This window comes from Ambystoma mexicanum, chromosome 7p (assembly GCF_040938575.1).
Source record: "Ambystoma mexicanum isolate Mex_15411 chromosome 7p, UKY_AmexF1_1, whole genome shotgun sequence".
Lineage (NCBI taxonomy): Eukaryota > Metazoa > Chordata > Amphibia > Caudata > Ambystomatidae > Ambystoma > Ambystoma mexicanum.
Genome location: NC_090939.1, coordinates 221,954,427 through 221,968,881, shown reverse-complemented (window position 1 = coordinate 221,968,881; position 14,455 = coordinate 221,954,427). Strand labels below are relative to the sequence as shown.

The 14,455-nt window shown below is 48.5% G+C and overlaps 1 protein-coding gene across 2 annotated transcripts in view; it reads left to right on the top strand.

Annotated features, from left to right (window-relative positions):
• TTC3 (tetratricopeptide repeat domain 3) overlaps positions 1–14,455 on the top strand; it is a 2,698,168-nt gene that overhangs the window by 916,642 nt on the left and 1,767,071 nt on the right. For both annotated transcript variants that reach the window (XM_069636090.1, XM_069636092.1), the window contains exon 20: positions 12,361–12,473. In XM_069636090.1, the coding sequence (XP_069492191.1) occupies positions 12,361–12,473 (113 nt within the window). The remainder of the gene's footprint in view (positions 1–12,360; positions 12,474–14,455) is intronic.

Sequence of the window (14,455 nt, the reverse complement as noted above, 5' to 3'; positions counted from 1 at the left end):
AGGTTCTGGGAAAGGAGGACAAGCTCCTCTACTCCCTCGGGAGGAAAATCTTCGTCAACTCGGCCTTGCAGCTCAGGCAGGCCAACACCGAATTGATATTGGCGGGAGCTAACATGCGGATGTGGAAAGGTCTGTCGGAGTTTGAGGAGCACATCCCGGTCGAGAAGTTGGAAGACTTCAAAGGAGGCCTTTCCGATGCCAGGGTCTCCTGGAGGCTGCGGCTCATCACGTAGACACCTTGGCTCGGGGCCTGATGCTTGGGGTTGATACCTCACGGCAGGCGTGGCTTCATGCCACTACATGTTCTAAGGAAGTGCAAGACAAGGTGTTGGACCTTCCATTCCATGGTAAGGAGCTTTTTCATTCTTCTCCCGATGTAGAGCTCACCAAAACCAAGGATAGCACTCAGACGGCTAAATTGTCTGTTCTGGTTAAAGCTCCTTTCAAATCCCAGAGGCCGTTGTTGCAAAGTCGACCTTCCTCTGGTTTTAGGGGCTTCCTCGACCGCAAATCTCAGAGTGGATACTCCTGCGGGGAATAACCGCCTTAGACAACAACGCACGCGGTTTTTCTCCCGCTCCTCAGCCCCCTCATCAGGTTCAGGTGGCACCGCCACCGATAAACCTGCCAAATGAGGGTTTTCCACGCTCGCACGAGACGCCGGTGGGAGGACGCATTGCGTCTCATTGGGAGGCGTGGCAGACCATCACAGAAGACAGATGGGTCTCGTCAGTCGCTCGAGCGGGTTTCCACTTGCCTTTACCCCCTACCCCATCCCTCAACCCTCCTTTTCAGCTGTCGGGCTCTCCCTCCCTCAAGGCCGAGGTTCAGAAACTTCTGGACCTCAGAGCTGTGGAACCTGTTCCCCTTGGGGAGCGAGGGGAGGGCTTCTACTCCCAGCTGTTTACGGTGCCCAAACCCAACCAGGCTGGCCTGCGCACCATCCTAGACCTTTCCCAGTTCAATCTTTTCCTACCCCAAGAGAAATTCAAGATGATCACGCCCAGCCAGATATGCTCCTCTTTGCAGATGGGCGATTGGCTCAGCGTTGTGAATCTTCAGGATGCGTACATGCATATCCTGATTTGGAATCCACACAGGAGATGCCTCAGCTTCTCTTTGGGAGAGGAGCACTTCCAGTTTCGGGTGCTTCCTTTTGGCCTTAGCTCAGCGCCGCGTGTCTTCATGAAGATGATGTTGGTGATTGCGGCCTATCTTCGTCTCCAGGGTATCCATGTGTATCCTTATTTGGACGACTGGCTCTTACGCAGCCCTTGTCCGTTGGCAGCAGTGGGCAACCTCCAGTCTCTCCTTCAGCTCCTGTTCCATCTTGGGCTGTCGGTGAACTGGCGGAAATCCTCCATGACGGTCTCACAGGACCTAATCTTCCTGGGTTTTCGTTGGAACACGATCGACTGCAGAGTGTATCTGACCGGGGACAGAATGGCAGATCTGTTGGCCACATATCAGATGTTTGTGCAGTCGGAGAGCATGTCGGCCTGGTGGTTCCAGAGGCTTCTGGGCCTCATGGCCTCGTGTGTACTGGCTCTTCCTCTTGCTCGTCTCAAAATGAGACGGACCCAGATGGCTCTTCGGAATTCATGGCATCAGGCAGTGGATCCGGATTCCATGCGGATAATAATTCCGGATTCCATGAGAGCGGACATGGATTGGTGGTCATCTCTCAGCAATCTGTCTGGGGCGCAGGGTTTCAGGACCCGGACCCCACGGTGACTATCACGACGGACTCCTCCCTCCTTGTGTGGGGTGAAACGTTAGATCTTCTTCAGGTCTCGGACCTCTGGTCACCTCAGGACAAGCTCCTGCACATAAATCATTTGGAGCTTCTGGCGATCTTCCTAGTGCTCAGGTAGTTCAGACAGCTCGTTGTCAACACGGTGGTCCGCATAAGAACGGACAATGTGGTATCAATGTATTACATAAACAAGCAAAGAAACAAAGTCTCCCCCCCTCGTGGACCTGTCCATCCAGATTTGGGAGTGGTGTCTGGCTGCTTGCAGTGCACATCCGGGCCAGCTGAATTTCACAGCGGATGCCCTCAGCTGGCGGACAGTGGTTAACTACGAGTGGGAGTTGAAGGCGGAGGTCCTCTCATGGATTTTCTCGTGTTGGGGCACACCGGAGGTGGACCTCTTCGCCATGGCGGTGAACAAGAAACTTCCTCAGTATGCCTCCAGAGGGGGGCTGGGAGCCTCCTCTCTGGGGGATGCTCTCGAGATTCCATGGCACAACATGAGAGCTTACTCCTTCCTCTGCCTCTGCCTCTAGTTCACCGTGCAATTTGGAAGCTGAGGAACTCGGTGAACTGTTCCCTTCTACTGATAGCCCCGTGGTGGGCAGCCAGGTTTTGGTTCTCAGAACTTCAACACCTGTCGGTGTATCCGCTGATCAGGTTTCCAGTAACTCCCGATCTTCTTCACCAAGGGGAACGACGGATGTGGCACCCCTCCCCACAATCGCTCAGCTTGGCAGCATGGTGCCTGGGTTCAAGTCTTTAGAGCATCTGAGTTTGTCTGCGGATAACATGCGCATTATCCAGGCAGCCAGGAAACCCTCGACCAGATCTCAATACAGGAATAAATGGCTCAGGTTCTGTCATTGGTGTTTGAAGAAGAAGCTGTATCCGAGGGTGGCCACGATTGACACGGTGCTGTCCTTCGTGTCCTCCCTAGCAGAGTCAGGGGTTCATGTTCTGTCATGCAGGACTTCTCTCAGCGGTTTCCGCTTACCTTTCTACAGACCTATGTTCTTATTCTCTAACTAGCCCAGTGGTGAAGAGGTATTTTGCTGGCTTGACACGCCTCTACCCTCTGGTTCGTAATCCGCACCCGCCATGGGACCTAAATGTAGTCCCGACGGCGCTGTGCCATAAACCCTTTGAACCAATGGCTACGGTAGACCTCAAGTACTTCTCTTGGAAAGTGTCCTTTCTGGTCGCTGTTACGTCAGCAAGGAGAGTGAGTGAGCTTCAGGCATTGTCAGTGGAGCATACTTTCTTGGTCTTTCACAAGGACAAGGTAGTCCTTCGGACAAACCTGGCTTTTCTACTGAAGGTAGTGACCGAATTCCATCTGAATCAGTCGATCTCCCTTCCGGTCTTTTTTCTGAACCTTGTCTCAGAGGCTGAAAGAGTTCTATACTATCTTGATGTCCAAAGAGCTCTTAATTTCTACCTGGACAGGACTTCCGAGCTTAGGAGTTCTTCTCAACTTTTTGTGACCTTCGGTAACCCTCAGGGCAAGCCGGCGTCTAAGGCAACTATTTCCAGGTGGATCGCCGCCTGCATTACGGAGTCTTTCACCGTCCAAAGGCTGAAACCTCCTAAGGGTATCCATGCGCACCTGGTGCGGGGCAAGGCAGCCGCGGTTGCTTTTCAGAAATATGTTCCCTGGGAGTCCATCGCTAGGGCAGCTACTTGGGCCGCCCCATCTGCTTTCTGCAAGCTTTACTGTCTTGACATGAGCTCTAGAGCTGACGCTCAGTTTGGTCAGGCTGTGCTGAAGAACCTGTTTCAGTAAGGGGTATTTACATCCACCCGTAGTTCCTGTAAGGAGTGCTTGGGAATCTCCCACAAATATGGATGAAAGGGGGCGGGACGTAGGAGTATTACCAGGTTACTCACCGTAGTGACCACCTTACTCCTAGTCCATAGTCCCCTTTCCTCCATACGCCCGCCCGCCGTCCCCTCTAATAAGGTTACTCTGTTATTGCTAATGGGTCTTTGACCCGGAGATAGAAAAGGACTGATGGGCGATGCGCAGGGCGGATCCAAGGTGGGCGGGGTTTCGGCCGCGTGCCGGGCCCCGCGCAGGAAAGAGGAGGGACACATTTTTGAAAAAAATGTGGATGTTTTTTACAAAGTGCTCCGGTCCCGTCCCACAGGACAGAGAGATGTCCCACAAGTATGGAGGAAAGGGGACTATGGACTAGTAGTAAGGTTGTAAATATGTCTGATGCTTGTGGAATCTGTCTAATAGTCATTTTCAAAGTCCCTTGATACACTCAAGGTGTGCCTTGGACTGGGCTGGTGGCAGCTTATAATTTAGTATAATTTTTAACCCTTTCCTGCCAGGTAAACCATGATTACTGTGTTTGGCACGAATACGTGGCCTTGCTCCAAAATGGCCATGTCACAAGGTTCTTTGTCCTGTCCTTTAGCCATCTTGCCCCTTCACCTTCCCCAGGTCAAACCAATCCAGGTTAGCCCTTATTTGGGCATGGCATTTGGCCGGCTGCTGCATCCCTTGTGTGTGTGCCTCCAGGATGTGGGCTGGAATGTCTGGTTCCAATACACATCCTGGGTGCCAGAGAGTTGGAGGTGCTATGAATGCCTGGCACCACCGTGGTCTGTGATTGGTCCACGTATGGTATGCCTGTATGTGAGCAGATCTCCCATTGGGCCCTCTTCGTTTTGGCGTGAAGGAGATTTTGGATAAGAGAAGGCACCAAACACCCATACCATGTCAATCTCGAGTTCTCACTGAATGAAGGATAGGATACAAGTATCCTGACACTAAGAAGCCGAGTCGAGGAACCGCTGGTGACCCGCTGGAAGGTTTGGCACCCTGAGCCTGCTGTCGTCTCGTGGGACCCCTCTGCATCTGGTCGTGCTAGAAGGTCTGCGAAGACGCTTCGACCCATTGGAATAGTGGCACCAACTATTCTCGGCACCTTCATCAAACCCTGCTAGTAAGCCTTCTCGGACGTGTCCCTGGCCAATCAGTGGGCTGACCAGCTTACGCACACTCTTTGCCCTGATACCGCTACTGTTTCGGGGAGACACTCGAAACTTGGTACGCCGCTAGCTCTGTGTTCACGGCACTCTTACACTGAATTTCGTACACTTGGCGTTCCCAGGTCTGGAGTAAAGTGAGTGCGCCCGAACCGGAGTATACACGGTTACCGTGAACGCCCAGCTGTGGTGACAAACTTTGCAGGTGCGCTGCATTTGTGCCCCTCTTGCCCCTGAAGCCTGCTGCAGTGAAACTGACCTGATCCATCCACCAGGAGCGGAGAAATCGCCACTGTCCCGTTTGGGAATCTACGCTCTATCTTCGACGCTGAAAGGCACAGAGCCGCGAAATTGCTGCACTTGAACCTGCAACCGAAGTGGACACGACTGCTGAAGTTTGGTCCGGAGTGCGCCGGGGGTCGGTGAGTAATCACAACTCTAACCAGTGGCTCCTAGCGCCTCCATCCATTTTTACACACGAGTGGCCCCTGAGGGCCCCTCTCCTTTCCAATGCTAGTGCGAACTAGCAAACTATTCCCAACTCTTGGAATCGACTCTGCCCTCAAGTGGAGACCCTCCTCGAATAGTGGGAACCTATTCTTCATCACCTCACCCACCTTTCTGTGCTGCTACAGACCCTTGAAGTGACCCCGTTTTGCCCATCTGCATTACCGCGTGCGCCAGCACTGCAAGTACATTTGAGCAATAGGCTCCACTCTTCTTTGGGATTGGACTGCCTCTTAGCTAGGCGTGTGTTGGATGCAGAAGGGACTAAAGACTATTTGCACTGTTTGTTTCATTCCCCTTTTTAGGTTGTGGACCCATTTTGTGCATTAACCCTTTAGACTCCATTGGTCTTGTATATATGTATTTAGATAGGATTGTGTTGACCTAAAGGTATTATTGTGATTTGATTTGTGTGTTTAAACTCAAAGGCCTTGAAATAAATGTATTTCTATTTTTAATATATATACACCTGACTGGGAGTGATTTGTAAGTGTCCTTTACTCTGTGTGCTCATTGAGGTCTTTCAGTCACCCTGACCCCTCCTGAGACCTAGTCTTCACCACCGCCAAGCTACCTTGATTGGTCTGGCTTGTCCTGAAGGTTACCCTGTTCCAAGAAACCAGGCTGGCCTTCTGAACCTCTGCCCACCAGGTCAGAGTTCAGAAATCCATTTTAACACCATTTGCTTATGATAAATTGAAAATAGTTTACTTTTTTTGTCCTTTTCCTTCCGACTTCGACAAATTCATTGATGCAGTGCAAAAGACAGCCGTCGGACGAATTCAAGATTCCACTGACCCTTACGCCTTGGAAGGCCGCACCGGGCCTAGGCCCTTACAGTAGGGATATTGGGGGGCGGTCATTGTAAAATGTATTTTCTCACCCATTCCCTTTCTTGCCTAGCTGCCTTTCCCAAACATGGATAGCACACCATTTACATTCTGCCCCATGTGCAATAAAGAATTATTGTGGATAGACAAACACTGAGTGTGCAACTTGTGTCTGCACAGCAACCACGACAAGGGGCATTGTCGAGCCTGCAAGCTCTTCAAACCTAAGACTCTTAAAGATCGAAAAAAGCAAGTGCTGGGTCCAGCACGCAATGCAGGCCGGACGGAACTTCCATTGATAGCAGCGTTGCCGTCTTTTTGGACGGCAAGGGAAACGGGGAACGGCAAAGTTCCCAAGTGCAGGCCCTCGACCCCAAGAGACAGGCCGGTGGCTCTGTTACGGGGACGACACCTGGTGGCAAAAGCACTTCCACTACCCCCGCCACTAAACACACATCCCGGGGCGACGAGTCGACATCGTCGACCAAACCCCAAGTACGGCGTCAAGGGGGAGGTCTTCATAATCCCTGTTGTCTTGGCACTCGAGGTCCTGATCGCCCCATGAGACTCCCCGGAAATCGAAAAGCCGCCATCTCTAAAATATCATTGGCCGAAAGTCGGCAGACAAGGCAGAGGTCCTCCTCATTACCAAAAGTCGACATCATACGTTGAAACCGGCCATAGGGTAAAAAAAGACAGGTTTATCACACCTGGTCATAAAACATGTCCCTGATTGCCTGCTAAAGGCTACTCAATCCAAGAAACACTCCTCCAACAGTTCTGATCATAAAGATAAGTCTCATAAGGACAAATCTACACCTACTAGCGAAACACTCTCTGCCCGACAAGAGGAGGGTACTTTGGCTGAAGCCTTACAGAACACGGGCCCATCCACACCGCAGGGCCATCCTACACCCTTAGGACAAGTCCCTACCCCTCAGTACCCTGGTGTAATTCCCAGTTCAGCGCTATGGACTGCAGAAGACCTAGACAGGGTCATTTGAAGAATTACCTTTTTCACCAATTTCTTTAAAGAAAAGCCTCAGGCTTATAACTTTCCGGTTACACCTCCTTACTACTGAGGCTTCAAGCTCCCGGCTTCCGACTCCCAGCCCACAGCTAAAAGAGCTTGTCCTGAGTCACTACCAGTCCAACCAGTAGTAGGTGATCTCTAGGACATCCATACAGACACCAAAGGTGATAATGAGGACGATCACCAATCTGATTGTTATGACGATGGTGAGGCAGAGGTGTATACCCTGACCTCACCTTCAACAGGACTCCCCAGTGGCCGATTCGCCAGTGGATGATTAGCGCCTCCATAACAACATGTTAATCAAGGCAGCTGAACACTTTGGTATCCAGCCACAAGAAACGCAGCTAGACAAAGACTTTGTGGAGGATATTTTGGGAGACAAGAAGGCTGCCCCCCAATTCATCCCAATTTTACAATCTGTCCAGAGGAGGATCCTACCTTCACTGGAGATACCTAACCAGACTAGGGCAGTTAACCTGCAAGTTGAGAAACTTTTCCACCCAGCGCCATCTGACCCGCTCTGTATCAGGGGCCAATTTAAGCTGGATTTGCTCATGGTGACAACGACCCGTAAAAGGGCACGGACACCACTAGCCTCTTCAGAGGCACCACCAGATAAGGAGAGCAAGAAGCTCTATACTATAGGGAGGAAAGTTTCGACTTCAGTGGCTTTCCAGAATCACCAACAATTCAACACTGTTGGTAAGTTATAATTGCCACAAATGGGATGAAATAACTGCCTTAATTGCTTCTTCCTCCGAACCTTTAAAATCACAACTAGCCCTGGTGGCGGCTGACAGCAAGACGACTTCCAGCTGCATCCTAAAAAATAACCTCAATGCCGCTGATAATGCGGGCAGGATTATCGCTGAGGGGACTATAATCAAGTGCTACGCTTGGCTACACCTATCTGGTTTTAAGCTTGAGACCCAGTCTGTTACTTAACATGTCAGTGGAACATTCAGTCTTATTCGGTAAAGCAGTGGAGGATGCCTTAAAGTCCACCAAGGAATACTCTGGGCCGGTTGACAAATAAACCACCAGGCCAGAGAGGTGAAAACAATATTCACCGTTTTCGTGGCCGAAATTCCCAACGAGGCTCCGGTTATGGACAGGGTCAACATTCTTAATGAACAACCAAGGTCAAGCCTCACAAGGCTACCACAGAGGACAGCGCAGATTGCCGCGGCTGTGGAAGATCCTCCACATATAGAGGGGGATGAACACCTCCCAAGCAATGACGGCCCGCTACAGGTCCCCTCCCATACCTCCCCAGTATGGGGACATATTTCACTCTTCACCCACGAAAGGGAGGGAATAACCACGGACACGTGGGTGTTATCGACTAACCTCCCGCAATGGGAGGTTATTGTGTGGAGCTCATCCAAAAACCATCAAACCATTCCCCCCGTGCCAGAGAAAGACGAGGAAGGAAGAACAACTCAGCCTTCTCGAAGAGGTCAATGCGCTGCTTCTCAAGGATGCATAGAGATTGTGCCGTCCAACGAGGTAAACAAAGGTATTGATTCATTCTACTTCCTTGTGGCAAAAAAATATCTATGCGCCCAGTGTTAGACTTACGCCCTGCAAACACTTATGTAAAGCCACAAAAATTCTGCATGATGACGCTGCAGGAGGTAATCCCCCTGCTAAAGCGGGGGGATTAAATGGCAATACTGGATATGAAAGATGCCCATTTTCATATTTCAATGTTCCCAGCACACAGAAAACTCTTGCGTTTCAAAATAGCAAACCAACACTACCAATTCAAGGTGCTACCCTTCGGAATAGCATCTGCTCCAAGGGTATTCACCAAGGTACTGGCAGTGGTGGCAGCGCACCTGCGCAGGGAGGCAATCCCAGTGTACCCCTACCTGGACAACTGGCTGATCACACGGGAATCACCCCATCTTTGCAAACAAAACATGCAAAGAACCATAAACGTTCTCTTCCAATTGGGCTTCTCAATAAACAAGAAAAAGTCAAATCGTGTACCAAACACAACAAAAAAGTTCCTAGGATCTGTCTTAGACACAAAAGCAGGTTTGGCCTTTCCATCCATGGAAAGAGTTCAAAACATGCTTCAGCAAATACCTCAGTATCAAGCCGGTTGCCAGATAAGCGTACGTAAGGCAATGGGTTTACGAGGCATGATGGCTTTGTGCATATAACTGGTCCCACACACACATCTGCGCATGCACCCCATGCAGGAGTGGTTGGCGAAACAACAGTGGTCTCAGGCAAGTGGTCAGTGGGACGATCTAGTGGTCGTTTCGCCAACAATAGTTCAAAACCTATGCTGGTGGACAAAGGAAAATCTGTTAAAGGGAAAACCCTTCCACGACCCGAAGGCACAATCGATCGTTACAACAGATGCATCACTCTCCGGGTGGGGGCAGGCCCTCATTACCTTCACCACACAGCACATGGTCTGTGGACTTGCATCACAGCATAGAACCACATCAACCTGCTGGAACTACTAGCAGTATTCAAAGCACTTCAAGCATTCAAAACGCAGCTGGCGAACCAGAAAGTTCAGACCTTAACAGACTGCACCACTGCAATGTTCTATGTAAACAAACAAGGGGGCACACATTCTCCAAGTCTGTCCAAGCTGGCACAGAAAATATGGATGTGGGCACTCAAACGGGGGATGTTCCCATCATCCCAACACGTTCTGGGGCACTCAACACCCCAGCAGACTCTCTGAGCAGAGATCCCCTACCAGAAGAACATGAGTGGCAACTAGACTTAAGTGTAGTAGACCACATCTTTTCCCAGTGGGGTTACCCCACGCTAGACTTGTTCGCTACAGGAGAAAACAAGCAATGCCCAGATTTCGCGTCCAGGTTCCCCCAACCAGCCTCTAAGGGGAACGGCCTGTGGATAAACTGGTCAGGGAAATGTGATTACGCCTTTTCCCTGGCTCCCTTAATAGACAAGTTAGTGAAAAAGATTCACAGGGAACAAATGACACTCGTCCTAGTTGCTCCCATGTGGGCAAGACAGCCATGCTATCCACATGTGCGCAAACTGGCGATGTGCGATCCCATCAAACTCCCGTGTCAGACGAACCTATTGACCCAACATGGGGGATTAACAGTACACCCTCAACCACACTCGATGAACCTAGCAAGATGGCTCCTGAGGTCATAGAATTAGGACAAGTTATTCTGCCTCAACGGTGTATGGATATCCTCAAGGAGCCTCGTAAACCAAACACCAGACACTGTTATTTCGACAAGTGGAGAAGATTTGTAATCTGGTGCCAGTCTAAACAAATAAACCCCATATAATGTACTCCATCCCACATTGTAAACTATATGCTCCACTTGTTAGACTCAGAGCTATTATTCAACTCCATAAAGGTTCTACCGACAGCTTTATCAGCGTACTCCACCTCTCTGAGTAAGGTATCATGGTGGAAAATTCCAGTCATTAAAGCATTCATGGGATCTCAATGTTGTACTTGCTAAGCTCATGGGGCCCCCATTCGAGCCTATGCACAAGCCAAGTCTTAAACACCTGACATACAAGACTGCCTTCTTAGTGGCTATTACTTCCATTAAAAGTTAGTGAATTGCAAGCATTGTCAGAGCAGGATTCTTTCTATATCATTCATAAAGACAAATTGGTTTTGCGTACTCATCCGAGGTTCTCTCCTAAATTCATTTCCAAATTCCACGTGAACCAATCCATTGAGCTACCGGCCTTCTTTCAGAATCCAACTAGCTCAGCTGAGGTGAAACTCCACACATTGGGTGTGAGGAGAGAAGTCCTTTACTACATAAACAAGACCAGACTGCTAAGGAAAACAGACCAGCAGTTTGTCTCCGTAGTATGAGGCAGAGAAGGAGATAGCATTTCCAAGAATCCCATCTCCAGATGGATAGTCGGATGCATACAACTGTGCTGTTCATTATCAAACAAGACACTGCCTTTCACACCAAGAGTTCACTCCACAAGAAGCACAGGAGCTACCTTGGCCTTTATCGTATATGCCCCCTTAGACAACATTTGCAAAGCAGCTACATGGAACTCGGTACATATTTTCACTCAGCACTACTGCATTGACACCCATTCCAAAGCACATACAGGTGGGACAAGCTGTTCTAAAACATCTGTTTGCTTCCGCTGCTTCTCACAACCCACCACCTTCTCCTAACACTGCTCCCTAATCTATGCATAGCATGTGATCTAAGCAGATACCACAATCCTCAGAAGGGATACATTACTCACCGTAATCGTATTATTGATGCTTGTATCTGCTTAGATTCACATACCCCCATCCTTCCTCCCCTGAGAGAAGGTGCATAGATGTTTTATGAGCTTTTCTGATATTTATCTGCTTGAATACACCTGTACTCAGGATACACTTCATGCAACCTCATGTCAGAAACAAAACAATATGAGGGACCTCGACGCGTGAAGGACCATGGGTACAGTGGGCATACATTAGGGATAGTATTACTGGCACAACCTATTGACGTCCCTTTTCGAGTTTCGAAAACGGCTGTAATACTCTGCAGCTTCCACTAGATGTCGGCCTATGCACAGCATGTGATCTAAGCAGATTCCATAAGCCTCAGAAGTAAGATTACGGTGAGTAATATATCCCATATATATTTCCCAACGTAATTGGCACGTAGACATAGAGCTCAACTGCGCTGCCCCACCCCGACCACTACCCACCGACTGGTGGTGAAGTTTCCGTAGGTCATCTTTGCTTGAGATAGATGTTCCCCCCTCATTTATGATATTCTATCAGAAAGAACATAAAGAGCGGTAGGTAATGTGTTCATCCTTCTATGCAAATCTCCTTTGTTACCCACCACAAAAAGTTGAATCTTCTGCTCATCTATTCCAGGAAAATGCTGATTTTTGTTCTCTTCTGTCAATTGTGTACCAACCTGTACAGAGTTGAATTCTTGAGTCTTTCTTCTTCTGATCCCTGATGCTGAAAATGCCATATTTTTGGTAGCTTGCTTCTTTCCTCATGTCGTAAATGTTTATCCTAGTACAGATGTGCATGTCTGAACCTTTTTTGCGACATGGGCTATAGAATGGATTCACATGTATTTGTATCACTTTGTAATGTCGTCAGTTCTGTATATTGGGTTACATTTCACTCATCAAATAAGTGACACAACCAATGAAATAAAACTATGCACGTTTGTTCAGTGGATTGAATATAACAATGATCTCATTACATTTTCTCTTTTTTCTATTATCAGGAATTAACAATGGCTGAACAGCAGTTCAATAATATTATAGAGAAGTACACCAAGCACAGATTTAACTGTTTGGCCTTTTATGGAATTGGAAATGTGCATTTAAGGCAAAACAGGTTAGTATAACTGCAGAGCAGTTTTGTTTGAGTTTTATTCAACCTGTTATAATACCTAGGATTGGATAGATTTCATATGTCTTCACTATTGTAGATGCCACCAATATTAGAACACTTTGCTATCTTTTGCTTCCTTCCTATTTATCTGAATGAACCATCTGATTCGCAGATGGCCATGATCAGAATGGTTTTGATCATTTTGAAAAACATGGGGAGCCTTCTTGAATTCTTGGAAGTTCATCTGCTAATGCCCTTGATCTTTAGTTTTCTGTCGGAAGCAAACTAAAATACTTTTTATCCATAGTCTCCTCACACGTTAGATTTACTTGATTTAGCTTTCTCACTTAGCACTCTTCATAAACATATGCAGTCTCTCCAAAATGCTTCTAATAATAACTTTCCTGTTCTCTCACATTTATATGGAGGCTGAATTTCTTCTCTTTTCTGTTACTCTGTCTGCTTACCAATTTGCAGGGGTCCATCGTTTTGAGGAGCAGCTTTCTGTTACATTCTATGCTGATCATGAGTGCTATATTTTGTCAGGATTATCCATCTCCTTATCACAGATACCCTGTTATCAGACAATTTATAAAGGCGGGAGAGGCGTTTAGTGAGAAGAAATATGTTCTGATGGTGCATACAAGTACAGTACTTGGTCTTTTTTAAAGTGGGGGAGTCTGAGGAGGTATCGAGGTGGAGTGCTGCTACACTGCTAAGTTCGCTAGTGCAGTGTTTTTTCCCTTTCTATTACTCCTGACTCTTCAAGAACCAACTCCCTGGCAGAGTCGGAGGAGTCAGGAAGTTCGTGGAAGTCTGTGGAAGTCTGAGGGAAGGTCGCTGGTTGTAGTTCCCTGCATCTCCTGACTACGAAAAGGCCGCGAACATGAGTGGCGCTCTCAATGAGAAAGGGAAAGTAAATGCTGTGACGAGCCTGAAGAGACATGCTCAACACCGACTACAATCCTCTGTGGTGCTAAAGACCAACACTATAAACAACATCAACAATGAATAACCCCAAGTAAGTCTCAATGGACCTTTGAGTGCTGCGCAAGATGTCTCTGCATTAGGGCCCCCTCCCTACGCAATCTCACCTCAGCGTTTGTCCCCGCTCACAGCCCGGTCTGCTCCCAGCGTGCTGATGCCGGCTCAGGTTGTGCTAGCTGTGCAGGGCTGTGCTTCCTTTGCTTCTCCTGCGACCGCTGTTTGCCTGGCAAGGAATCCGCATCTGAGTCGGAGCCCGGGGCTGAGCTGGGGTTTGTGGGGTGTGCTGCTGCTCCTGGATGTCCGCTCCAACACATCATTGTGCTTCACTCTCCCGCTTGCCCTCAATTCCCTATTTCCGCAATGTAGCGTGGCAAGTGTGCAAATTGACTTTACACCAGGAAAGTGACATCGCCAATGATGACACCACTGCTCAACAGAACACTGTAGACTTCAACGAGTTTGTAACAGGTCAATGTATTACAGCGCCTCAGCGGTCTTGGAGGAAAGAAACACGCTGTCCCGACCAGACGGAATATGCTGGGTCCAGGGGCCGGTGGATGAAGTCTTTATTTCTCCTCCTTCTGATGTCTCAAAACAGAATTCCCAGACCCTAGTCACGAGCACTAATGTGCAAGATTTTAACTCATCAAACCCTCACCAAGGTTCAAGTAATCAGAGAATTTCTCTTGATGTGGTGAACAAATTACTGCTGGACTTAACGAGACTTAATAAAGCTCGAGCCAGGAAGAGCTCTATAAACGAGGCATTGACTCTGAACTCTCAAATGCTCGATAATGGAAAGCCGGATGAATTTTATCTGACGAGCGTCCAAAATTAACAACATTTGAACGCCTGGCCCTCACAAAACATAGAAGGAGGGAAGCAAGCAGTTCTCAGTCCCCGATGCTCCCAGATATAAAAAGCTAAATGGGACTGTACTGCAAAAGTCCACACCTAGAAAGGAAGCCCCCCTGAGAAACCTGGAACTAAAAGCAAAG